This window comes from Schistocerca gregaria, chromosome X, assembly GCF_023897955.1.
Source record: "Schistocerca gregaria isolate iqSchGreg1 chromosome X, iqSchGreg1.2, whole genome shotgun sequence".
NCBI lineage: Eukaryota > Metazoa > Arthropoda > Insecta > Orthoptera > Acrididae > Schistocerca > Schistocerca gregaria.
The window spans coordinates 795,050,435-795,076,524 of record NC_064931.1 but is presented as its reverse complement, the minus strand read 5'-3'; the positions used below and the strand labels follow the sequence as shown (position 1 = coordinate 795,076,524).

At 38.0% G+C, this 26,090-nt stretch overlaps 1 protein-coding gene across 1 annotated transcript in view; it reads right to left on the bottom strand.

Moving 5' to 3' along the window:
• The window catches only part of LOC126297466 (protein phosphatase 1 regulatory subunit 37), a 203,138-nt gene that overhangs the window by 18,202 nt on the left and 158,846 nt on the right, over nt 1-26,090 (bottom strand). Inside the window, exon 8 of the mRNA XM_049988342.1 lies at nt 8,120-8,308. Coding sequence (XP_049844299.1) covers nt 8,120-8,308 — 189 coding nt within the window. The remainder of the gene's footprint in view (nt 1-8,119; nt 8,309-26,090) is intronic.

Here is a 26,090-nt window from a genome sequence, read left to right as displayed (position 1 = left end):
TAGTTCTGCTACACAAATTCAATAAGAAATCTATCAGGCAACCTACATATGCATTTTTTCTATTACTAGTATTCAATTAATAAAGCTACAATTTCTTTAACTGAAACTAATCCTCTGTTTGTCACATACAAACAGAATGATAAGTGAAGCATGTACATAATGACAATTAAGGATACAACTCATTGTGCTCAGAGAGTTCTACCCATGTTACTGAATTCACATAATAAGTCAAGAGGTAGTTCAGCTTTACCAATGCTGTACGTATGCCACTGAATTCTATATCACTACAAGACACACTTTCTATTTACAGTACATAGAATAATAGCACAGAGTACATAATTAAAAAAACTGCTCTCTCTGAAAACTATAAAAAATTGCAATATATTCACTTCTAGTCATCTAAATGCTATCCTGACAGTAAAAAAAGGATATTAAGTACCCAATAAGACAATTTCTTATGTATTTTTGGACAGTATAAGTGTCAACTGTTGAATTACATGTGGCACAAACAGTGGACATGCAAACTGACAGTGCACCACATAGAAAGTCAAAAGGCTTTACTGAAATTTCAATACAATTTCTATTACAATCAAATCTCAATATTCTTAATAATTATGTATTCCATTAATGATCCACTTTCACAGCATGTGAAATATCTGACAATCTGTAAGCCTTACCTAATGTCACCACCAGTCTTATCATGGTACATCATATTTAACACTTACACTAATTTACACACTACAACTGCATAAGCAAAGATGTCCCTGGTGAGACATGTAACTCTGTTTTCAGTTTATAATGGTTTACATTGTTCTCCGGGAAAGAATATGCCTATACTGCTGCACTACAAGCCGATAATCTGAGTTTAGGGTTATGATTGGACATTTATCATTTGCTTGTTGCATCAGACAAAATACTTAATACAGGTAGACATTCTAGCAGCCAACTGTCATATTTGAATGCTTCACACAAGACTGTAATCAAAATCTGTTAAGTTACAGGTGAGATAAATTTGAATATTTGTGGTTTGTATTCACTGCTGTACATGGCATGCAGAAGCTACTCTAAATCTTCCATATGTAAGGACCGCAAAATTAATTTATGTCTAGTGTAATGTTTCATTTAAAAGTGTTGACTTATCAAAACACTGCATAGATAAAATATCTGAAGACTGTGCAAGAGAGTTTCATTTCTCAAAGAAAAAACTTTTCACTACGGCCATCTGCAAATGACGCTGTTCAGACTAGAGTTCTTTTCTTCAGACCTGACCCAGCATTAGGCTTGGTTCTTAAGAAAGACATTAATTTGATTTTGTATGAGGATTTCAATATAAACCTTCGGACTGATTCTCAAGAAAAACAAATGCTGACTTACTTGAATCTTACAACTTAGTGTAGGCAGTATAGTTTCCTACCAAAATTCAGAGAAACAGTAATAAGTCACAAATTGTTCAGCACAAGAAAAATTAGTAATGGCTTGTCTGATCCTGAAGCACAGGCAGTAATACTGACAGGAATAAAGGCAGAATCATATCTCAAAGCACTGAACAAAATATTTAGAGATACGAGACCACTTGTAATGCAGACATTTGAAGCCAATCTCAAAGGGGAAACTTGGTAAGAAGTATGAAATACAAACAACTTGAATGATAAAATATATTTCTTAAGACTTGTATCTCATTCTTTGACAGATGTTTACTATCAAAAAATTGTAGCCAGTCACACAGTACTAATAAGTAACCGATTTGAACAATGTATAGTATTATAATATCATGTAAGAGGAAATGGGAGCTGTTTATTTATTTAGTCATATGGCTCACAAGCTGTATAAAAATACAGGTGTATAACATCAGTATATGTATATAAAAAGAATACAGCAAGACAGAAACTATATGTAAAACTATCTAAATGGCAATATATAAGTTTCTAATCCACATAAGATCTGTATCATCAGCTTTCAGCTTTCATGAGGTCACTCCAGCTCCCTTGATAGGAACAAAAGGGGCATTCATCCCTAATAAGCTTGACTGACTGGTTCTGAGTCCCACAGTCACAAACTCAAGACTCTGTAGTGCCCCACTTGTAAAGTGAGTCTCTGCATTGACCATGCCCAGTGTGAGTTCTGTTCAATTTGGCCCATAGTTTTCTGTCAAGTTCTGTGCCAGCAGTATCACAGTTATACTTTCAGAACCACTCATGCTGTTCAGGATTTTCAATAAGTTTACAGTTCTGATTTCACAGGACTCTCACCTCGATATTACTGTCATCTAGCTGTTCTGCTTGCCACAGCAGTGGGTTTCTTGAATTTCACTGTAGACTTGGTATGTCTTCCTGTATGGGTAATTCCAGGTTCTCCTGTAACTTGCGGTATTCCCTAAGCAAGGCCTCACTTTTATGGATTGCGGATGGATAGATGTTGCTCAGCAGATGAAGCCAATAAATGGGAGTTGGTTGTATTGTTCATTATTAACTGGATAGTGTGGTTCAGCTAGACACTGATAAAGTTGGTGTGGCAGCTGTGTAACCACACAGGAGCATAATACTCAGCTGCTGAGAAGACCAGTGCAATGGATGACGTGAGCAAGGTATCTGCTGAAGCTCACCATGTCACTCCACACAATTTTTAAATAATATTGTTATGAGTTATCTTCAGAGCAGTATTTTCAAGATTTTTTTATATGAAAGAGTGCGGTCAAGGTTGACACCAAGGTACTTAGAGTATTTGTTATGGCAAGAAGTGTTTTCATGATGGTTCACTCTGAGCTCCTTGTTAGCTTGTTTGTTGTTCAGATGGTTGGGTTGTTTGGGGGAAGAGACCAAAAAGCAAGGTCATCAGTCTTGTCGAATTAGGGAAGGATGGGGAAGGAAGTCGGCCATGCCCTTTCAAAGGAACCATCCTGGCATTTGCCTGGAGCGATTTTAGGGAAATCATGGAAAACCTATGCAGCATGGCCGGACGCGGGATTGAACCAGCGTCCTCCTGAATGCGAGTCCAGTGTGCTAACCACTGCACCACCTCGCTCGTTGTTGTTCAAATGGAATTTACATACATCATTTTTACTTGTACTGGGTTTAAGTCACCACTTAAAATGGGATCTCATAATGGCTGGATATTCTGTGACAACTGCCTCCACTTGTGTACATGATCTTCGGTTTTACAAGCAATAGTGATATCATCCGTGTAGCACAATTCTGTTGACCTGTTACTGGGGAGATTGGAGATATATAGGTTGAATAATAGGGGACTAAGACAGAGCTGTGGTAGACCATTACTTAATTTCCTCTCCTTGCTCACATTTTCTCCCAAGTAAATGTGGAAATACCTATTGTTTAGCATGGTGTTGATGGAAGTTATAATTATTTGGTATCAGATTGTTTTTAGTAATTTGTATACCATTCCTTCTCTCCAGACTGGGTCATATTCTGTGGTTAGGTCTACAAATGTGACAAATATCTTCATGTTTTCTTGGAAACTAGTATCTATGAAAATTGCTAGGACCAATACCTGATCACAGCAACTTCTCTGTGGCCTGAAACTTGCTTGTTTAGCAGGGATATTTTCCAGAATGAATCCACTAATTCTATTAAAAATGAGTCTCTTGAAGAGTTTGTAAGTATAGCTAAAAAGGGAAATTGGCCTGAAACTTTGAGGTTGGTCAGCTGATTTACCTGGTTTCAAAGCTGCCACTATTTTTGTTCCCTTAGCTCATTGGGCAGTAGTTCATTATCTAGGATGTTGGAGAAGAAGCTGAACAGCCATTTTTTTCCACCATTACCCACGTTTATCAGAAATTCTATGAATGAATCCACTAATTCTATTAAAAATGAGTCTCTTGAAGAGTTTGTAAGTATAGCTAAAAAGGGAAATTGGCCTGAAACTTTGAGGTTGGTCAGCTGATTTACCTGGTTTCAAAACTGCCACTATTTTTGTTCCCTTAGCTCACTTGGCAGTAGTCCATTATCTAGGATGTTGGAGAAGAAGCTGAACAGTCATTTTTTACCATCATTACCCACGTATATCAGAAATTCCAGGTGCACATTATCCAGACCAAGTACTTTATCATGTTTAGTTTGTTTCAAGGCCTCATCCAATTTCATCAGTGTAAATGGTGAAGAGAAATTAGATTCTTTTGGGCACTGAGCTTTTACAGAGGTGAATTCTAGATGTTTCTACTATATGGTTAGCGATTTGGTTACCTGAAATACCAGATTTCTGACTGGGTTTATTGGAGGCTCCGCCAAGCTTACACAGAAGGCTCCATGCCTTTCAAGTTAAATGTTTTAAGTTTACATTTTCTACTGTCTTGCACCATCTTACTTCTCTAGCCATGTCAAGACTTCAGAGGAGGTCACCTACAATAATATTGCCACCAGTTTTGCTATATTCTTCATAAAATTGTTCGCCATGTTCATTCCCTGCTGGTATATATTCCTTTCTGCATCTACAGGGGATAAGTTTCTTAGCAGCAGTAAGAACAGCCCTGACAAATCGAGGGTAGTTTTTGGGTGGGTTCTAGTGGAATAAAACAAATATATTTATCGATGTGGTTGGCAAAACACCACCAATTAGCCCTGTGGAAATTCCATCTTGGAAGCGATAAAGGGACAGAGAGCCCCATATCGAGCATTACTGGCCTGTGATGACTGTGTGGGAAATTATGTATGACTTCTCTGCACATAGGCAGTGGATGCCCTCTACAGTCCCAGTACACAAAGCAGAAATCTTCGCCAAGCAGCCATCTGAACGTGGTCAAATCCTTGGCATCATAAACCAGGTACAGATTTTTATGTTCAGCCCAATCACTGACTGTAATACCACATTAACTGTCACATGCATAGTCTCAAATGACCATGGTGAATATTAAATTCTAGCATAAAACAAATGATGGGCAGTAATTGGTAGAACATATAGTGGCTACAGCACATTTGATGGCTTACAAATATTATTTATAACGATGTCCTCCATTTGTACCGAGACATATAGGATCTCATTTTCTGTGTTTGTTGAAATAAGGTGAGCATGCTCAATATTGCTCCTTGAACAGGTGGCACCACCATACACACTGTGATATGTAGCACCCACAAGATCGTAGCCATGGATTCTACCTCTTTTACGCAGGTCTTTTGAAGCTGGAGTGTGTGTTTCTGCATTAGAACTATTTAAATATCATTATTTACAAGGAGTTTACATAGGTACAAGCTTTTAGCTTGGCCAATGTCTTCTATGTTTAAATGGCATACTTGGATTGAAGGCCAAGTCTTTTAATCGACTGGTCTGGAGAAGGCCCATTTTTTAAAGCTTTTTGATTTTGATTTGTCTGCATGTTTGTAGCCAGGAAAGCCAACATTTTTGACCTTGCTGCTGATTTGTTCTAGGTCATTTACTGTTACATGGGGTCCACATGTAGTATTCTACTATGGGCGCAAGAAGGGAGCTGTACTTCAAATTATGATATGGGATCTGTATCATAATTTGAAGTACAGTCAAAGACGAATAACAAAATTTTGCTACAAACTATACTGCAAATTGTTGAGGATTACTATTAGACAGGGTAAAACAAAGAGAATGAATAGCTTTCAGAGCAGAATTGAAACTGTATGGTCAACTGTGAAAGAAATATTGGGGCAGAATGTGGGTGTTCGACAAATTTCAACTCTCTCACATGAGAATAAACCAAAGTTGTGCTAAATATTTAATAATCACCTATAATCAATAGTCAGAAACATATATTTTATTAGTAAGCCTACAATTAAATATGAAGAAATTTTAAAAAGCTGGTGTTACAACACTAATACATCACATGCATTCTGCAGGAAGCAAGAAAAGATGAAAATGAAACAGTTATTATGCCATTAAAGAGTAAGGACTCCCTTGCGTTTGATGCAATCTGAAGTGGGATTATGAATAAAAATGCACCACACATCAGTTCTGTACTCAGTCAGCTGTTCAATGTCTTTCGGGTGTGGCCAATTTCCTGATGGACTGAAACACTTGTTAGTAAAACCACTTAATAATAAAAGGGTGAGTGAGAATATAAACAATCAGTGTCCAGTTTCACTGATATTAGTTTTTCCAAATTTTTGAGAAAGCAATGCATAGCAGAGTGGTAACATATCTCAGTACACATAATTCGCTGTCATACTCACAATTTGGTTTCAGGAAAGAGGTATACACAAAAATGCAATTTATCCTTTCGTGTGTGAGGCACTGGCATGGCTAAACAACAGGTTGAGGACAGCAAGTATTTTCTCTAATTTAACAAAAGTATTTGATTGTGTGGGTCATACAATACTTCTGCATACACTAGAATGTTATGGGAATAGGGAAAAACCAACAACTATTCACTTTATATCTGAAAAATAGGAACCAGAAGCAGTTTCCCAGTGTCAATGTGATGGGGGTCATGTAAAGTGTGCGTTGTCTTGGAATCTGTTCTGGGTCAATTGCTTTATCTTGAACTCTACCGACAAACTTTAGAATTGGTGGTATAGACCAAAACAAGATAAAATGGGTAAACACGGGCTCTAAAATGCATACCTTCAGGGCTATGAGCACTTGTTCAGTTGAAGAGAAGTGTTTCAGAGTAGCAATGATGAGAAAGTGCTCATTGCTCTTGAGCTATGCATTTTAGACTTTTTTCTTGTTTTGGTCCACACTACCACCTTTCAAAATATAGAAAGCAAAGAGCTTTCAGTAAAGAAGATGTGTCTCACAGTAATAAGGTCAGTGGAGTTCTTGCTCATCCTGCATATCAATGACCTTCCACTAAACATGACAGATGACTCAAAAATATTTATATTTGCACATGACCCAAGTGTTATTTTCAAAGACATGGAATGTAATATAAATGATATAACTAATAGGGCAGCCAGTAACATCAGTATGTGGCTTTCAGAGAACAGATTAACTCTTAACAGCAACAAAACCAGTGCATTCAGTTTCTAACACAGAACTCTTTAGCCAATTTTTATTGTCGCAAACTGGCCAATGATCAATGAGGTCAAACATTTTAAATTATTAGGACTGGAAGACTATCTTGGAAGTATCACATTCAGGAGTTGCAGAAACTGAATGCTTCTATCTTCACTTTAAGAATGATCTCCACTGTCACTGGCATTGAAATGCAAGGACTTGTTTACTTTGCTTACTTTCCTTCTCTTATCTTGTATTTTTGTGTATTTTGGAGCAACTCTTTGCACTCACGAAGAGTATTCCCAGTATAAAAAAAAGGGGGGGGGGGGCAGTTACACTGATCTGCAGTGTCAGTTTGTGAACTTCATGTAGGCTATTGTTTAGGTGTCTTGGAGTTCTAACTCTGTCATCCATGTACATATCCATCATGGGAGTTTGCTAACTCATTCAGAAGAAACAGTAACATTCATTCAGTGACACCAGATGTAAAATGATGTGCACTAGGATAACACTTCCTTAAGAACTATGCAGAAAGGTACGCACTATTCAGCAGGTTTCATAAGTGATAAACCCCAAGTATTAAAATTCACATTGAAAGGTTTGATTGTGGCATGATGTTTCTATTCTGTACAGAAATTCATAGCAGTAGTTTAGATTTTTTGTGTGTCATGAGTTATGCATTTGCATACTCTCTTGTAAGTTTTTATGTGGTTTAATATTTTGTTTACAAATTTTCTAATTAGCATTCTTTAAACTGTGTGCTAATTTATTTTGCAACCAAGCAGCTGAATCTTGCATAGTGCCATGGACTCTGATAAATAAATAAAATTAAAAACTGTCTTACTAAGAAATAAAAGAATTACTGGTGGTGCTCAAAGTACTATGCAGATAGCTTTAAGAAGTTATTACCTTTGCAACTAATGTAATATCATCCTCTATTCCCCCTGTCCCATTTCAACTTTGTAATCTAAATAGTGATTATTGTGCACTACAATTCTTATGCTACCCATATCAGGTAAATACTAAATCAATTTAGATCAGTGTGTCTTAAAATGTCTCTCACACTGCCAAGGTTTATTCTATACATTTGTTTTCTGTGCTGTTCCACCGAACATCTTTTTGTTCATTACACTATGTAACGGTTTTGAAATTTAAAAGGAATTAACTTTATATACAAGAAATAGCAAACGTATTATCTGTCTTTTACCTGAATAACATTATTATCTGCGATGCATTCTGCCAAAGCTATGACACCCTCACATGAGAGGTGTGTTGACTGCATACCCAAACGTAACAAACTACGGTTCTGCTGAAGTGGCTCCTTTATAATATGCAGGCATTCACTGCTCAGTGTGTTATGGCCTACATTCAGTGTTTCCAGTGTTTTACTGTGAGACTGTAAAAAAAAAGAACAATGTATGTAAATTCACAACAAATCAATTCACAACATGCTTCAAAGTGATAACAGAAATTTTGTGATAGCCATAATCTGAAGGCTGTTGATTAGTTATCACAGTGGGAAGACTAACCTAAATACATTACAAGGCATTCGTATTTCATCCAGTATCTTACTGTTGATACTAAAACAACGGTATACTTAATATATACTATTTTCAGAGATGAAGAGTTTTAAAAATATATAACAGCGTTTTTAACAATTAAGCACATATTACTGTGAGAACGGTAAATTTGAAGAACAGAACATGGAAACTTATCATGTTAGCAGCCATCAGGTAGGCGCTCCTGTTATGGGTTACTACTTCCTCGACTCCTTCTAGTAGTACTACTGTAAAAGGGAAGCGTTAGTGTTGAGAGTTTCCTGCAGCAAGTTGCAGTTTTGAACTGTGCTTTGTGTGCAGCTAAAAGATAGTCAAATAGACACCAGGAAATGTTTCTTCATTATATGTGCAGTGTTTTTCACTTCAAAAATACATTTTTGTTGTTAAACAAACAAATATAATTTATCATTACGTGAGAAATGGACAAGCTACAAGTGCTGCACTGACCGCGACATTTGTTCGATATAATTAACCACTCAAAGGGCAAGAAAAGGGCAAGAACCAAGTCACTCACATGTATAGGATCTGTGCACAGTAACAAACAATAAAAGTATAATATGGCACATATCAGTGCTGTGGACATAATGACAACTCACAAGCAGCACCAAATGACAGTGAGGCAAAGAGTGTAGGGAATCTTTGAATAACATGATGGACAGCTCTAGCAAAAAGATGAGACTAAGGGTAGTGTGAAATCATGCCTTAACGTATGACAGCACTGCACACACACACACCACACACATTTGGGAAGGAAGCGGTGCTCCACACTTAACTAAACATGCAAGTAGGCTTTCAATTGACTTTGAACACTTTCCTGGTGTAAAAAGTCTTGAAAGTCTCCTTGGCTTTGGTGTGGGATCCTAAAATCAACATGAATCAATATTTTGGTGATCTAACTGTCCAACATCTTCAGGAGAACACTGCTGGTCCTGAGTCCCACTGAAAACTGATGCCACGGCTGCAACTCATCATCCTACAAAGACCTCCATACTGCACACAGAGCATGCTCAACCCATCACAGACATTATTGATGATAAATTGCTGGGAACAGTAGCTACTGTAAAATATACTCTCACATATGTCTTGCAAAATGACCCAAGACTGGGCTGGTGGCATCACCCTTAGTAGAGCACTGGCGGCAACAATATATCGCACTCAGTCAGGCTGGCCACACCAGAGAACGTACTCTTTTGATGTGGGATGGCATAGGATGCCATGTCCAAGTGGAAAACTGCTGTCTCTATTAATAAAACTGTCTGCCAACCTAATTTCAATTGCTTCTTTATAAACACTGTTCCAAAGACTGGAAGTGTTGCCAACCATTACAGTCTCATCAAATTTCATTCCATGTCTCTCGTTTAGGCAATGAGCTGCTACCGCCAATTTTTTGAGCTGTTGTAGCCTCGTGTGATGGCGATGTTCCATGCACCTGTCCTAAACTGTGCAAACTGAACAGCCGATGTAAGCCTTCACACACTGACAAGGAATTTTATATATGCCAGACTTTTTAAGCCCCAAATCATCCGTCACAGAGCCCAGTAGTGCCCTAATCATCATAGATGGGCAGAACACACTATTCATGTCAAAATTCATTAAAATTATTCCAGTCTTAAATGATATGCCCCCAGCATAAGGAATGAAGGCCACAGACCTATGTTCCTTTTCATGCACCTCTGAGTATGGTCCAAACTCCACACCCAGACAAATCTGCTTCCTAGAGTATCTATATGCCTTAGAAACAGCCAGTGCAAGTTCTTGGGTTAAACTGTTTGTGTCAGAAAAGGCATATACTCTGTGTACCAGAGTCCAAAGCATGCCTGGCATGGTTGATGGCAATTCTTAGCATGCAGATACTGTTCAGTGTGTGTTGGCTTTCAGTGAATATTATGTCCCAGAGTACCATATTGTTTTTGTAAACCATGATTTCCAAAAACAGAAGCCTCCCATCACTTTCAACCTCCATGGCAAATTTAATTCAGGGATGAAGACAGCTGAAATGATCCCAAAATCTGTTGACAGCATTACATCCATGATGCCAGATGAAACAGGTATAATGTATGTATATTTTGAAGCATGCTGGTTACAAATCTGAAGTCTTCAGTGTCATATCCTGACTATGGGAGTTGAACTGTAGCCACTCTGTCATTCTGTTCTGCAATTCTGCCATTACATGGAAAATACATGGATGTTGACACATGACAATAAAGCTTCTCCAAACAATTTCAAGGGCTTTCAACTGTCATGGAGGTGGGAAAGAGCAGCATCATAGTGGATGAGTGACTTGTGAGAATGCATAAACAATGAGAGTGGTGCCTTACATATATGGGAGTGCAACAAACATATCAGACAAGCAGTGTGCAGGGGGCTGTAACAATAGTGGTTGTTATGCGATCTTATGTTTTCCCAGTGTCTTTCTAACTTGTAGAATTCTCTGGTGTCCGGTCAGGTCACATTGTAACTACTACACAATACTTCAGCAAACAGATCTCTTGTCATCTTCAGGTGGTCCTGAACCACTTGAAGATGGTAAGTCTGTTGGAGTAATTACAGTATGACCTAGCCTGGCACCTAAGAATTCTACAAAATAGTGGCTGTGTTTACAATAAGTATCGGCATGGATATTTTGAAAGGTATTGGTGAGACTGAACAGCTGCAACCAGTAGTAGACAATCACCTGAAGATAATGTTTATGTCTGCAATCTATTCAGAAGTGGCCAAACCCCTGTAAAGATCAAAGGGAGAAGTATAGCATCTGCAAGGGATTTAAATGAAATCATTAAATGTATAGGCTGGACAAGTCTTGCTTCAATCTGTCCAACAGCAATTGCTACCTATGTCTCAAAACCTATGATGGTGATAATAATATAGCAGCATGCATAGTTGTACAGCACAGTAAACAGAAGCTAAGTTTGATGATCTGGAAAGTCACTGGATAAACATGTGATCTCAACTCCTATATGTTGATGGTGGCTTCATAGCCCAATTTACTGCTCCCTTATCAGACAATTGCCATGCCAAACTGGTCGTGAACCTGACTTCTCTGCCAATTACCTACATCTCAGTATTTGAAAAGGTCTATTACTGCAGAAATCTTTCTTTTTTATCATTTACCAATCCAGTCTAGAACACAGTTAAGAAAAAAGTGTTATGATTCATTATAAGAACACATAGCAAAAAGAAGCAATTGGTTATAGTAATGGAGAAATTAAGCAGAAACATGTACTCCTTACTACAGCACATGGTAGGCCACTAAAACTACAACACCATGAAGGCAGCATGAAACAAATCTCAAAGACAAGATGTGCACTACTTACTTCAACATGCAAACAATTAGCATTTTAACGCAATTACACCAAGTAGGTAGGAATAATGCCATATACATTCTGCATATAAGTCAGCATCTAACAGCACATGTCGGAATTCGACAGTGACAGAAGATCTATTGAGACTGCGGTTTTCTGTTCTGTCATATTGTTGCTTGCATTGGTCGAGAGCACACAACTGTCATATGAATATGAAATTAACAGGTTCAGGGGGGACCATACTCAACACCACACAGGATGTCAGTGGCCCCACATCTACATCAAAACTCTGCAAGCCACCTGACAGTGTGTGGCAGAAGGTACTTCTGGTACCATTACCTGATCCCCATTCCCTGTTCCATTCACATATGATGCATGGGAAGAATGAATTTATCAAATTTTATCATTGTGGTGATTTTGCAAGACATATGTGAGGATATTTTACAGCAGATACTGTTCCCAGCAACTAGCCATTAATAATGTAGTTGTACAGTAATGGCATTTTTTCCTATGTATGCATAATAGATTATATTTATCTATGTTCAAGATCAGCTGCCAGTCCCTGTACATTCATCAATCCCCTGTAGGTGCTTTTGCAAATTGTTACTGTCTTCTGGTGCTGCTGCGTTGTTATAAACAACTGCATCATCTGCAAACAGTCTTGAAGAGCTTCCGACACATGGTACTAGGTCATTTATAAACCGTGTAAACAGTAATGGTCCTATCACACTTCGTTGGGGTAACCCAGAAATTACCTTTACATCTGTCAATTTTGTTCTGTTAAGAGCGACGTGTTAAGTTCTATATGCCAGGAAGTCTTGAATTCAGTGGCAAATTTGGTTTGATACTTGGCAAGTTCATATTTTTGAAGTTGAGGAACATGGCACCAACATGAGTACCAACGTCTAAGCACTGTGGATATCATAGAGGAACAGAGTGAGCTGAGTTTTACAAGATCTCTGTTTGTGGAATCCATGTTGATTTTTATAGACAAGATTCTTGTTCTCCAAAAACATCATAATACATGAGCATAAAATATGTTCCATAATTCTACAACAGACTGACATAATTGATACAATTATAGGCATCTGTCCTACAAACCTTCTTGTAAGTGTGAATGACCTGCACTTTTTTCTGTTGCTAGGAATCCTTCCTTGCTCCAGCAACCTACAATGGTAATGTTAGAAGGGAAGCAAATACTTTTACATAATCTCTGTAGAATCTTACTGGTATCTCATCTGGTCCTGATGCCTTCCCACTACAAAGTGATTCCATTATCAGTTATCTCAATATCCGCCATTTTGATGTTCTTACAATTGTTGAAAGAGGGACCATATTGGCAGATATACTGTATGCTCAGTCATGCAGAATTGTACAGCCATGTCATATACCTAGAAGTAGGAAGTAGGCTTGTTTGCTGCATGGCACACAGTGCAACAATGGAGCACCACTGACTTTCGGCCACTATTATCACTTCACTTGTCACGGCAACAGAGAGAGGCATGCTGACAGTGGTGCGACCAAAGACAACACTGTACACAGGACTGGCACTTTGTTGTCTTTTCAGGTGAGTCCCCGTTGTAACATACAGCCTTGGAACAAATATATATGTATGTCTCTGACCTCTGAGGAGAATGGTTGAAGATTGTATTTGTCACCATAATACAGGCCCAGCACTTGGTGTGATGGTATGGGAGTATTACTTGATACACAACACAATCATCTCTAGTTTGTTTAGCGGGTAATCTGGACAACAGATGTTCCATTTCTGACATGCTACGGCTAGTGGCTATGCCCTACATTACAAGTCTCCGTGATGTTATGAAGTTTTTAAACCTGGTCAGAAAACTGGTACCAAATGTAGACATGAAGTGGTCCAAAAAGAATCATTGCATCAGCATAAGCAAAGATCACCATCCACTAATGACACTGATGTTTTTGAAGCTTGCTTTACTGCTGATACTTCATTCAAAAAGGATTCAGTGAGATACATCAACCACAAAGTTATGAAAGCCCAAGGCAGGAATATTAAAGTAACTGCCACAGATGCTGTTGTGAGCTAAGTAGATATTGCTCAAATACAAATGGAAGAGTGCTAAAAATGTAAAGATATGGGCATCTTAATTGAACAACTTTAGATTAAGCTTCAAACTTCAAGCAATTGCACTAGTATCTCAATGTAGCGAAGTGTAATGTGATGCGAATACATAGAAAGATAGGTCCCTTATCATTTAGCTACAAAATAGCAGGTCAGCAACTGGAAGCAGTTAATTCCATAAATTATCTGGGAGTACGCATTAGGAGTGATTTAAAATGGAATGATCATATAAAGTTGATCGTCGGTAAAGCAGATGCCAGACTGAGATTCATTGGAAGAATCCTAAGGAAATGCAATCCAACAACAAAGGAAGTAGGTTACAGTACGCTTGTTCGCCCAATGCTTGAATACTGCTCAGCAGTGTGGGATCCGCACCAGGTAGGGTTGATAGAACAGATAGAGAAGATCCAACGGAGAGCAGCGCGCTTCGTTACAGGATCATTTAGTAATTGTGAAAGCGTTACGGAGATGATAGATAAACTCCAGTGGAAGACTCTGCAGGAGAGACGCTCAGTAGCTCGGTACGGGCTTTTGGTGAAGTTTCGAGAACATACCTTCACCGAAGAGTCAAGCAGTATATTGCTCCCTCCTACGTATATCTCGCGAAGAGACCATGAGGATAAAATCAGAGAGATTAGAGCCCACACAGAAGCATACCGACAATCCTTCTTTCCACATACAATACGAGACTGGAATAGAAGGGAGAACCGATAGAGGTACTCAGGGTATCCTCCGCCACACACCGTCAGGTGGCTTGCGGAGTACGGATGTAGATGTAGATGTAGATGTAGATGTAGTGAAGTTCAAATTTAAGCCCTGAGCGCAAACAGCTGGACTATTGAAAAAAACGGCTAAAGAACTCAATGTTTCAACTAAAATGGTGAAGAAGAGCTCAATGATGACGCAAAAGCTCAGTGATAAAGTAAATTAAAATTTCCTCACTTTTTTTGAAGGCAATGAGTTTTCTTGCTTATGCCCAGGGTGAAAAGATTCACTAGCAGAAATGCCTGCTCCTTTGTAACCTGAAAGAATGTTCATTCAGTATGTGTATGCACAAGTCATCAAAATGTCAAATTAATGCTGGCTTCAGCAAACTTCCACCGAAGATGACTACAAGCATTTGATGAAAAAAACTGTATGCAGTTTGGAATCAAAATATTGTATGCTGCAATGTTGTGAGGAATGTAAAGGAAAAATACATCTAGAGGCCTTCCTTGAAGATGACCCTGAAGAGACAATGGAATACAAGTAATCGGCCCATACTGAGACACATATTAGAGACATGTTAGAGAACTGTTGAAGATTTCATGGAGGCACTGATTTTGAAAATTACCGGTTAAGAAGCCATCACTTTGTGTCAAAGCACCAAAATTTATACCTTAAGCAGCTAAAAAGAAATCTTGCAGAAAATGAATTAATTATTTTCATGGATTTTGCTGAGCATTATTCATTTGTTGTTCAAGATGCTGTGCAAGAATTTCATTGGGAGAATAGTCTGGCCCCATTACATCCATTTGTTGTCTATTCTGGTGGCAAAAAATGTCCGAGTATTACCATTTGTATGATCAGTGACTGTCTCTGTCATGATACCATTGGTGTCCACACCTTTCAAATAAAGTTAATAGCATATTTAAAGACAATGATTGAAAACATTAAGAACATTTATCACCTTAGTGATGGTTCAGCTGCTAGATTAGATCAATACTTGTTCCATAGATCATGAATACGACACTTCGTAATGATGTGGAACGTGTCAGGTTAATGAAAGATGTCTGTACAAGATATTACATTACAAAAAATATTGCATGACACTAATGCTTAAGTTAGTTTTTTTCCCTCCCTTGATTTATATCTAAAAATTCAGCCAATGAGTAGGAGGAGTTGTCATCTAGAAATTCTTTTAATTTATTTTTAAATGTTGGTTGACTATCTGTCAGGCTTTTGATGCTGTTTGGTAGGTGACCAAAGACTTCTGTGGCAGCATAATTTACCCCCTTCTGTGCCAAAGTCAGATTTAACCCTGCATAGTGAAGATCATCCTTTCTCCTGGTGTTATAGCTATGCACACTGCTATTACTTTTGAACTAGGCTGGATTATTAACAACAAATTTCATAAGTGAATATATATACTGTGAGGTTACTGTGAGGAACCCTAGATCCTTAAATAGATGTCTGCAGGATGACTGTGGGTGTGCACCAGCGATTATTCTGATTACACGTTTTTGAGCAATGAATACTTTTCTACTCAATGATGAATTAACCCAGAATATGATGCCATACGAAAACGGTGAATGAAAGTAGGCATAGTAAGCTAATTTACTGAGATTCTTATCACCAAAATTTGCAATGACCCTAATAGCAAAGGCCCTTAGATGACCAAATACTGACTCCATATAATTTGTTCAAATTCTGTAATGATAGTATTCCAGACAAAGTTCTTTTATGCACCAAGAGAAGAAATTGAAGAAACTCAGACTGACCAAGAAAGAAGGTTTTCCATGGGACATACAATGTCTGGAACAAGAGAAAATCATCAGTTTAAACCAATTAATTGTAATCAGCTCAAAGTAAGCAGAGTTTCCAATGATGCTACAGCATTCACAGATGCTGCCTTCAAAGCAGATGAAGAAATTCCAGTAATCTCAATTGCAAGTTTATAACCAGGACAGTATTTGCATGTATGTGTGACAGTTTTTGGCAGGTTGGAAAAGTGTGTGAAGTTTCACATGTACTACAAGGTTTCCTCCATCTTTTTTAAGCACCCCCAAGGTTCTGGTCTCCCTTCAACTGACCAACTTCTCAAGATACCTGCTGGACTCCTAACCAACATATTTACATGACTTCAGAACCACCACCACTACCACCACCACCACCACCACCACCACCACCACTATCATCATCAGGAAGACAATACAGCTATCCACAATCTGCCTTAACAAAATTGTTGAACTGTTTAACCAAAAATGGAACTGACTCTTTAGTATTTTTGTTTTGCAAATTTTCTGTGTTGTGTATTATGCTTGCTTTTATGGCCTGTGTTAAATTAATGATTGAACAAATTTAATTTTGGGAGTAAATGAGCAAAATATTTCACTTTTCAGTCTTCTCGAAGTGCTAAAATAATAACTTTTGAAATGTATTTTTACTCATCAAAATGGAAGACCTAGAAATTAAGCAATATAGCTTTTAAAGCTTAAAGCACACTCTTTTCAGCTGTGGCAAGAAAAAAGGGTTGAACAACACACAGGTGAGATACTGCCCCCTAAAAATACCCTAAAATTTGCACACAGAAAATTTTGGCCAACTATGCAGATGCATATTTATTCATCTAGGCATCCAATGTTAATTAGATTTGTCCATATATAGACATAATAGGTAGAAATAACCCTCTAATGTCTTGTAGTTACTGGTTCAATTTTTTAGCCACTTTAGAGGCTTGTATCTACATTTACATGTGGCTTAACATCTTAATTTTTTCCAGGTGTGATTCAGTATAAAAAGTTTCCTCTGTGTATTAAACAAATGACCAAATGTCTGGTAGAACTTTAAAAAAGCATTGCAAATGTGGCACATTTATATGGGATGCAAAGATGAGTAGCCTCTCTTTAAAAGCTCCTAAAAATTCAATCACTGAAGATATTGGACTGAAAATTTGTATATAACCATCAAAGGCCATATAGAACCATCAAACCAAATTTTATTAGATTTGGAGATGGTTGAGTGGGGACCCATGGTCCCCTTGACGTGGGGTTGGGTGAAGAGACCAGACAATGAGGCCATTGGTCTCATCGAATTACAGAAGGGCAGGGAAGGAAGTCGGATGTGCCCTTTCAAAGGAACCATCCTGGCATTTGACTGGGGCGATTTAGGGAAATCACGTAAAACCTTAATCAGAATGGCCAGACGTGGGGTTGAACCGTCGTCCTCCTGAATGCGAGTCCAGTGTGCTAGCCACTGCGCCATTCTCACTCAGTTGACATGGCATGACCCTTTTGTAAGTTGAGGAAATCTGCTATCACATGACACCGAAGTACAAAGACCTACGTGATGGTAGACTCCAGTCATAGAAGGTAGCCTGTTGTGATTTGGACCTTCAAAGTTTGCACTGAAATGGTGGAAGTAAACTTCTTGCTTCCAGACACCAACAAAGTCAGTGATCGATAGTCGATCACTCTTCTGGGAGTTTGCATATGGCCGCCATTAGAATGATTGGTCTATATTTGTCTATATTGTGAGGTCTGTACAAGGTTTTGATATTGGTAGAATGATAATTCTTGTCCATTGGGTGGAAAAAACTCCCTCTTGCCAAATCTTGTTATTAAACATCATCACGAGACTTTGTTTGCTATAGTCACTAAGGTGGTGAAACACCTGGTTGTGTATGGTATGTGAGCCTGGAGTGTTATCTATTCATTTTACTAGTGCACCCTTTGAATTCCTAGCCTGTACAAGGAGCATTATATGTCTCTACCTATCAGATGTTAAAAGAGAGCATGCTACATTGTGTTTAAATTAAATGTAGAGTAAAATTTGGGAGAAAATTTTTTGAAGTTGATATTTTGGCAGAATTGCCAGTAATTTGGCTATATGAAAGTGCTTCTCAGTCTAAAATCCATGTATTTCAGCTGGAGCATACTTCACAGTTTTTCCCACACCTGGGCATGTGTTGCATGTGCAGTCACTGAAACAATGTATAGTTCGCAACAATCTCACTTCCATGGTTTTATTAAATAATGTGATTTTGCTCTTAGCCATTAATATAAAATTAGATTATTAGTGAAGAGTTTCTCGTTGGTTATTGTCATGGTTTTTGTCCATTTGTGATGGCCTCACCCATTTCTTGACACCAGCATGGTATGAAGATGAGTCAAGATGTTCCAGAATAATAGGTTTTGCATTATATGTTGCTAAGGTAATCACAGTCTTTGCTTCTTGCACTATCTTGTCAATGTTCCTTTCCTTGGGCTATCGTGACATAGGCTTCCGACATCTAGGTATCCCAACTGGCTCTCTGTAGAGTTGACCTTGGAATGACCAGAATAATAGGTTATCTATTGCATTACATGCAGTATAGGTAATCACATTTGTTGCTTCTTGCACTATCTTGTCAATGTTCTATGTGCAGAATAGTAAGTTATCGCAATACTTATTGCACAGACAATTACATTCATAGGTTCTTGTGTTACCTTGTCTGTGTTCTTTTCTTGGGATATCATCATACAGGCTTCAGGGCACTAGGTAACATAACTGGATTTCTATAGGGACCACTTTGGAATTTGGCATTGATAAAATGAAGGGGCACTGATAGCTGTTGCAAAAATCACTGTGGGCACACCATTCTATCAGAGTGAGGACAGCAGAGTGATAAATCAATTGGAGAACAGGTGCCTAGACTGGTAGTAAAATGCATGTGGGTACATGCATTAATTAGACAAAGATTACAATCCATGAGGAGTCATTCAATTAACTGAACTATGTTATTTGTATTCTCACTGCTAAACAGATAATTGTGGGCACAAAAATCATCCATCTGGATAATAGGGAGGGTAACTATTGTAATAGTTCTTTCAGCTCTTCATAAGATACATCCCTACTTGGCAGAATATATAAGTTGCAAATCGTTACCACAGTAAGCAGTTGGATTCTAATCACTACAGTCTCAAGTGTGGTGTTAGAAGTACCTGTTCACTAAACGTGGATGATAGACCAATGTGCAAATGCCACCTGAAGCCCTTATTGTGAAACTTTGATTGTGCTCAGATAACTGAACTTGTTAAGACGACTGCTTGCAACAGATGGGAAATCCAGGTTTGAGTCTCAGCCCAGCACAAATTTTCATATATCTTCATACCTAATTTACCTAATGTCAGAAAGATTTCGCAACTGTGAATAAATTTTATATGTTACTAAAAACACGGTAGTTTCTGGTTAGTGAGTGGTAAACTATCAATAACTGTGATTCCTACAGTGCTACACATACAGTGGAGAAGAGGGACACTAACAGCTATTGTTCACCCAGGTGACAGTAATAGCTGCAACAATTCCATTGTGTCATTGTTAAAAGAGAGGGTGTTAAGATGGCAAAAGTGAAAGACAGTTTCTTTAAGTCGCTGTTCCTTCCCTGTCTTTCTGTATGACTGGTATAATATCCATATTTACATGTAGTTCTTCTATAGGAAAGATTTAAGGCTGAGCAGTACCAACAAAGACATATTTTATTTACATTTTCTTTTCGTTTCCTTCTGTTTCTCTTTCTTATTTTCTTTACAAGATTTTAATTCTTATGATGGTATGGGGGATTGTACATCTGGTTTAATAATGAAATTCAGAAAATGCTGAAGCAAAGGCTGTTGCACTCTTGGTTCAAAAGAGGACACACAAATGATGACAGGCAAAGATTAGTAGAGATTAGTGCTTCTGTGAAAAGATCTATGCTCAAGCATACAATGCTACCACTGTTATACCTTGGCTAAAGATCTGGTGGAGAAGCTGAAAAAATTCTGGCCTTATGTAAAATCGTTAAATGGGCCTAAGGCTTCCATTCAGTTACTTGTTGAACAGCCTGGTTTGGCAGTAGAAGACAGCAAAAGGAATGCTGAAGTTTTACATTCTTCATCTAAGAAATCATTCCTGCAGGACTATCGTACAAATGTATGATTGTTCGACAATCATACAGAGACCTACATGGATGGATGGAGAAAAATGTAAGGCAATGTGAATGAGTAGGGAAAAAAACCTGTAATGTTATGATACAGCATTACCAGTATCACACCTGACACAGTCACGTCATTTAAATACCTGGGCATAATGTTGTGAAGCGATATGAAATGGAACAATCATGTGAGAACTGTGGTAGGGAAGGTGAATGGTCAACTTGAATTTCTTGGGAGCATTTTTGGAAAGAGTGGTTCACCTGTAAAGGAGACGACCACACATAGGTTGCTAGTGTGACCTGTTCTTGAGTACTGCTTATTTCTTTGGGCTCCAAAACAGGTTGGATTGAAAGAAAACATCCAAGCAATTCAGAGGTGAACTGCTAGATTTGTAGGTTCAATCAGCATGCAAGTGTTACAGATATGCTTTGGGAGCTCAAGTGGGAATCCCTGGAGGGAAGAAGACATTCAATTCCAAGAACACTACTGAGAAAGTTTAGAGAATCAGCAATTGAAGCTGACCACAGAATGATCCTACTGCTGCCAACATATATTTTGCATTGGGGCCACGAAGATAAGATACCAGAAATTAGGGCTCATATGTAGTTGTAAAAGACAGTTGTTTTTCCCTCACTCTATTTGTGAGAGGAACAGGAAAGAAAACGACTAGCTGTGGTACAGATACTCTCTGCCATGAGCCATACAGTGGCTTGTGGGGAATGTATGTGGATGCAAATGGGGAGTAGGATGATTCTATTCTATGGTCTTCTTTAACCTTTCTCCCAATGATTGTTATGTATAGGTGGGTCAGATGAAAAACAGGATGAGGATGCCCCAGGGAGATGACCTTCTCTTTGGTGATGCTAAAGGAGGATGGAGAGCCTCTGGCTGCATCAGCTGAGGGGTATGCATTGACAATGCATGGGTGGGGTTGAAGGTAGGTGATAACTTTTCCTTCAGAAGGTTTACAACTTTCTTCAGAGGAGGTGCTAGTTGTAACTTTTGCAAAATTTGTCATCGTATCTACTCAATGAAGCCGTTCATATTTTTTTCATGCTTCAATGTATGACTTGTGATCGAGGTCTTAAGTTCCTCAGTTTTCTTTTACTTTCTAAAAATTGGGCAAAGTTATGACCAGAAATGGTGGTGGATCAAGCAGTTTGTGCACAGAGAAGATGGTTCACAAGGGTGACCACTGTGAGGAGTTCTAGGACGATTTGCAGAGATAGGTTCTAAAGTACAGGAGGATGATATGTGATCAATACAGAAACACTAGAAGAATCTCATGAGTGGTGGGAAGTATTGTTTAACATCACATCTATATACCATTAGCTTTACTTTTTCTGGTAAGATGTGTCCTTCAAATGCTAATATGACTGCAACTTTGTCAAATGGTTTTCCTTGGTCACTCTCTATACACATCATACAAAATGGATGCTGCAATGTTCCACATTTTCTCCGAGTTCTCCATTAGATTAACGCATTAGACCTCTGTGAAAGATAATGCTCTGAGACTTATTAAGGCTTTTGTGTGGGGTAATAGTGACAAGGATATCTCCTAGCTTGGTACAGGTTTGGAGCACTTGAGGTTCCTTCACTCACTGCTTTAATTAATACAAATAAGAAGAAGAAGAAGAAGAAGAAGAAGAAGAAGAAGAAGAAGAAAAGATACTGTTCGCTGCCCAATAAAAGGAGTAAAAAAATTTGAATCCCCTACACTAGCTATTAATTTTGTGGTTTTCAGTACTACTTATAGTCTCTGTACCTTGTATAATGGCAATTTATTTCTACCATTTTATCTATGTATTATACCACAAATTTAAAAGTTGTAGATTTAATTGTTATCTAAAAAATATACACAATACATTCTTATCATCTCTCACACCACTTTATTTATTATACAACTTCACAAGATACACATAATAGCGTGACTAAAACACAGTTTTAATTTATTTATCCTCCAAATTTCCTTCAATTCAAGTTATGAGTTAATTCACTTCTGCATGTGAGTAAACTGAGTAAATGTGTGTGCTTCACATTCCCTAAATTTCAGGCTACGGGTTAATTCTCTAGTGCGTACTAGGAAGAGTGAGTGAGTGAGCATACATGGTGTGTGTGTGTGTGTGTGTGTGTGTGAGTGTGTGTGAAAGAGAGAGAGAGAGAGAGAGAGAGAGAGAGAGAGAGAGGTATGGTCCGAACTCACTGGGAAGTGACAAGTAACAGATGTTTCCACACATCATGCAACTCTGTAGTTTACAATGAAGTGGTTAGCGAGCTGACTGTATTAACATTCCAGAAGTGTCAAAACTGGATTGGTGTCTAGCAAAGGAACAAACATAGTTTAGCACACTGTCAGCGACAACTTCATATGAGTTTGAGGCTAATTCAAGTAAGGATTCAGGAAGGAGACAGCACAGGCTTTGCAGAAAACCACATCCTGGCGTTGAACTGAAATGTATTTAACAAAACTATGGAAAATCTAAATCAGGATATCAGGACCGATATTTGAATCCTACTCTCCTCCCAAACACGAATACAACGTCTCAATCTTTGCATCACCTCCTTTGGTGTTAGATGGTAGATTTGAGTGCTAGTGCATTGCCTGGAATTCATTAACATGCTCCTTGAACCACTGTTATGCACAATTTTGGCATTGAATTATGGATGAATGACCAATTGCAATTCACTTCTATTCACGTGTGGAGTACGAGAAGAATGATAGCTTAAATGCCGCTGTGTGCATGGTAATTAATCTTGTCTTCACGATTTCTTAGAGAGCAAAACATAAGGGGTTCTTTTATATTCCTAGATTCCTTGCTTAAAAGTGTACTTGAAACTTTGTAAGTAGGTTTTCGTAGGATGGTTGCCATCTATCTTAAGAAATATGCGATTTTAGGTTTTTCATCATCTTTATGATGCTCTTCCATGGAATAAAGAAAACTATGATTATTCTTGCAGCTCTTCTTTGCATACATTCAGTATCCTCCATTAGTCCTATTTGGCACAGACTTGAATAATAGTCTAAGGTGAGTCACTTGGGCATTTTGTAAGAAATCTCCTTAGTAGAGCTAGTGCATTTCCCCAGCATTCTACCAAAGAATGGAAGACCATCACATGCTTTACCTATGAATGAGTCTATGTGATCATTCAATTTCATATCTCCACTAACTGCTACACCATGGTATTTTTGTAAGTCAGCCAATTCCAATTGTGACTCAATGATGCTGCAGTCAAAGTATATAACATTTTGCATTTTGTGAGGGGCACAATTTTATAACATTTTGCATTTTGTGAAGTGCATAATTTTATGTTTCTGAAAATTTACAGCAAGTTGGCACTCTTTGCACCAGTATGAAATCTTACGAGGATATGACTGAATATTAGTGGCCTTTTTTTTTTGCGGTAGTACTTTACTGACACTTGCATCAACTGAGAAGAGTCTGAGGTTATTATTGACACTGTCTGCCACATCATTAATATGCAACACTAAATAGAAGGATTCCAACACAATTCCCTGGGGTACACTTGAAGTTGCTTCTACGCATATCAAGGACTCTCCATCAGAGATAATATTCTGCGTCACTGCTACTGAAAACCTCAATCTAGTCACAAAATTTTGTACAATACCCTATATAATTGGACTTCCATTAATAAATGTTGGTGTAGCACTGAATCAAATGCTTTCCAGAAACGAACAACTTCTGCATTCATCTGACTGCACCAACCCACCATTTTCAGAATGTCATATGAGAAAAGCTCAAGGTAGGTCTTGCACAGTCGATGTTCCTGGAGAGGACAGAGGATACCATTCTGGTTGAGATACCTCATTATATTAAGCTCAGAATATTTTCTAAGATTCTACAACAGATGTCTATGGTACTGGAGGATAGTTTTGGGGGTAATTTCTTCTATGTTCCTAGTGTCTGTGGGGCATGAACTCAAGAAAATCCTTCAGAGATATGTTCAGGGAACTAAGGATACTATTTCCCAATATATTTATTCCTTAATGAAATCTGTCATAAAATATTCCTTTTTATCAAACCAACAGCTCAATTAATGGAATCAATACTAAAAATAAGAATAATATTCATAAATATATGGAATCACTTATTTTATTCCACACACTTATCATTTATTCAGGAATAGGCATTTTCAATAACTTGCCAGCAGCCATAAAAGATGGTTATGAATAAAGTTCAGTTTCAGAGGAGCCTAAAAGATTTTTTGGGCACCAAATCCTTCTACCCTACTGATGAAGTTCATAGAAGAATCAGTTTATGTAAACATTATTATTGACATCAAATGTCATGACTGTTCATAAAATCTGACATCTTTACATCTTCGGTGCAATAACTTGATCAATCTAAATACGTGTCACAAACTGAATTTTTTTTGTTTGATGATGTGTGTCTGTAATAGCTTAAGAATCATCACATGCACCTCTGTGTATTATACAATTACAAGTTCTGTGACTAGTTACCACTTAACTGAAAACATATTTAAGATTTGTTGATTTATTTCACATTTATGAGTACCATTTAACTTAGGAACTCAGGAAGGATATTGGTATCTCTCTTTCTTTGTAAATATGTATTATTGTCTGTTCTTGTTTTATGACATGTTTTACATTCTTGAGGATCTCCTGACTATGGATACATGGAACAAAAAGTTCATCTAATCTAATTTAAGTCATGAGCATCTAGACATGGATTGGATTGGATTGTTGGGGGGAAGAGACCAAACAGCGAGGTCATCGGTCTCATCGGATTAGGTAAGGAAGTTGGCCGTTCCCTTTCAAAGGAACCATCCCAGCATTTGCCTGGAGCGATTTAGGGAAATCACGGAAAACCTAAATCAGGATGGCCGGACGTGGGATTGAACCGTCGTCCTCCCGAATGAGAGTCCAGTGTGCTACCACTGCGCCACCTCGCTCGGTATATCTAGACATGAACTCCAGTGCTATGGACTGTGTTGGGTCATGTTAGATAACTCGTACAACTCTTGTGGTGAATCTTCTTGTGAGTGGGACAAATTACTACTACCACAGGATTCATTTCTGGGAGCATTCTTGTTCTTGCTATATATAAATGATTTTCATATTCCACTGATAAAGCAGAAATGGTGCTCTTTGGTGATGATACACATATAGTGAATGAGCTCCACAGAGATGCAACAGAAGAAGGAATAAATGAAGATTAATTGGTCCTCGATAAATGGCCTATCAATTAATGCTGAAAGTGATACGAAATGGATCAAGCACATGAGGTTGCTAGTAGGGAAGGGGAATGGTCAACTTCATTATTTTGGGAGAATTTTAGAAAAGTGACAGTCATTTATGAAGTCAACCACATACAGAACACTAACGCAACCCACTTTGGAACACTGCTCAAGTGTTTCAAAACCACACCACGTCAGACTACAGGAAGACATTGAAGCAATTCAGACACATGCTGCTAGATTTGTTACTGCAATCAAAACACGGGTATTACAGAAACGTTCCATGATCTGAAATGAGAGTCCATGGAGGGAAGACATTCTTTTTGTGAAACACTTTTGAGATAATTTA